The sequence below is a fragment of the Rhincodon typus genome, chromosome 43 (genome assembly GCF_021869965.1).
Source record: "Rhincodon typus isolate 14 chromosome 43, sRhiTyp1.1, whole genome shotgun sequence".
Classification (NCBI taxonomy): domain Eukaryota; kingdom Metazoa; phylum Chordata; class Chondrichthyes; order Orectolobiformes; family Rhincodontidae; genus Rhincodon; species Rhincodon typus.
In genome coordinates this window covers 5,172,007-5,173,692 of record NC_063374.1, presented here as the reverse complement: position 1 = coordinate 5,173,692, position 1,686 = coordinate 5,172,007, and the positions used below count along the sequence as shown (strand labels likewise).

General features: G+C 53.4%; 1 protein-coding gene across 1 annotated transcript in view; it reads left to right on the top strand.

Annotated features, from left to right (window-relative positions):
• The window catches only part of LOC125487654 (atypical kinase COQ8A, mitochondrial-like), a 21,831-nt gene extending 20,586 nt beyond the window's left edge, over positions 1–1,245 (top strand). The window contains exon 11 of the mRNA XM_048619617.1: positions 398–1,245. Coding sequence (XP_048475574.1) covers positions 398–697 — 300 coding nt within the window. The 3' untranslated portion in view covers positions 698–1,245. The remainder of the gene's footprint in view (positions 1–397) is intronic.
• Positions 1,246–1,686: the final 441 nt, after the last annotated feature.

Sequence of the window (1,686 nt, the reverse complement as noted above, 5' to 3'; positions counted from 1 at the left end):
CGAGGGGAGGGGGGTGGGGGAGGGAGCTTCCCCATTTTCTGAAGAAGGGTCCCGACCCGAAACGTTCCTGCTCCTCCGGTGCTGCTTGGCCTGCTGTGTCCCTCCAGCCCCACGCTGCGTTATCCCTGACTCCAGCATCGGCAGCTCTTACTATCCCAGGGTCTCGGAGGGAAGCTCATGGAGGATGGACCCAGGAGCTGGAGAATCAGATCCAGAGCAAATCTGGTGTCGGTTCATTCCAGGTCCGGATCAGAGGTGGAGTCAGATCGGGATCTGATCCCGGGTTGCGTTGGGGAAATGGTGACTTGGACCAAGTTGTGTACTGGGTGTTCCGGAGGGGTGGGCCATGGGATGGGCCAGTCGGAGCTCAGTATTGTCTGTGAACCTCTGCCAACAGGTCATGAAGGAAGCCCACATTGAGGCGGTGATGATCCTGGGTGAGGCCTTCTCCTCGTCTGAGCCCTTCGACTTCGGTTCCCAGACCACCACGTGGCGCATCCATGACATCCTTCCCATCATGCTCCACCACCGCCTCACCCCGCCCCCTGAGGAGACGTACTCGCTTCACCGCAAGATGGCGGGCACCTTCCTGATCTGCTCGAAGCTGAGGGCGTGCCTTCCCTGCCAACCCATGTTCGAGGAAGCCTACAACCAGTACTGGAGGAGGTCCCGTGGACAGCGGGAGGCTGGGGGTTAGTCGGGAATCAACCAGAGAGAGCCCCCAAGCCCCCCCGCTCCGCTCTCTCCCAATTCCCGTGACTCTCTATGCAACCCCCCCTATCCACCCGTGTTTACATCCCATCGTAATCCCACCTGGACTACAGACGTTTAAAGAACATACTGCCCTGATGTGGGGTAATGCCCAAGGATTCCATCATTTTGTAAAATGAGATTTGATACCCCAACCCGCTCCGATTTTACCTCCCCACTACACCCCAGTGCCATTTGTCGCCTTTTGCACTTTGGATTCCCCACAGACTCCCACTTCCGATTGTCACCCCTTGCAGATATCTGCAACGGGAAAGAGATTGATCCATTGGGAATGTGTACAATGGGAATGAACAGGAAGGGGTTTGGATCCATTAGAATTGTGTACAATGGGAATGAATGGGAAAGGGTATAGATCCATTGGGAATGTGAACAATGGGGTGAATGGGAAAGGGTTTGGATCCATTGGGATTGTGTACAATGGGGTGAATGGGAAGGGGTTTGATCCATTGGGATTATGTACAATGGGAGTGAATGGGCAGGGGTTTGATCCATTGGGATTGTGTACAATGGGAGTGAATGGGAAGGGGTTTGATCCATTGGGATTATGTACAATGGGAGTGAATGGGAAGGGGTTTGGATCCATTGGGATTGCGTACAATGGGAGTGAATGGGAAGAGGTTTGGGTCCATTGGGATTGTGTACAATGGGAGTGAATGGGAAGGGGTTTGTATCCATTGGGATTGCGTACAATGGGAGTGAATGGGAAGGGGTTTGTATCCATTGGGATTGCGTACAATGGGAGTGAATGGGAAGAGGTTTGGATCCATTGGGATTGCATACAATGGGAGTGAATGGGAAGAGGTTTGGATCCATTGGGATTGCGTACAATGGGAGTGAATGGGAAGAGGTTTGGGTCCATTGGGATTGTGTACAATGGGAGTGAATGGGAAGGGGTTTGTATCCATTGGGATTGCG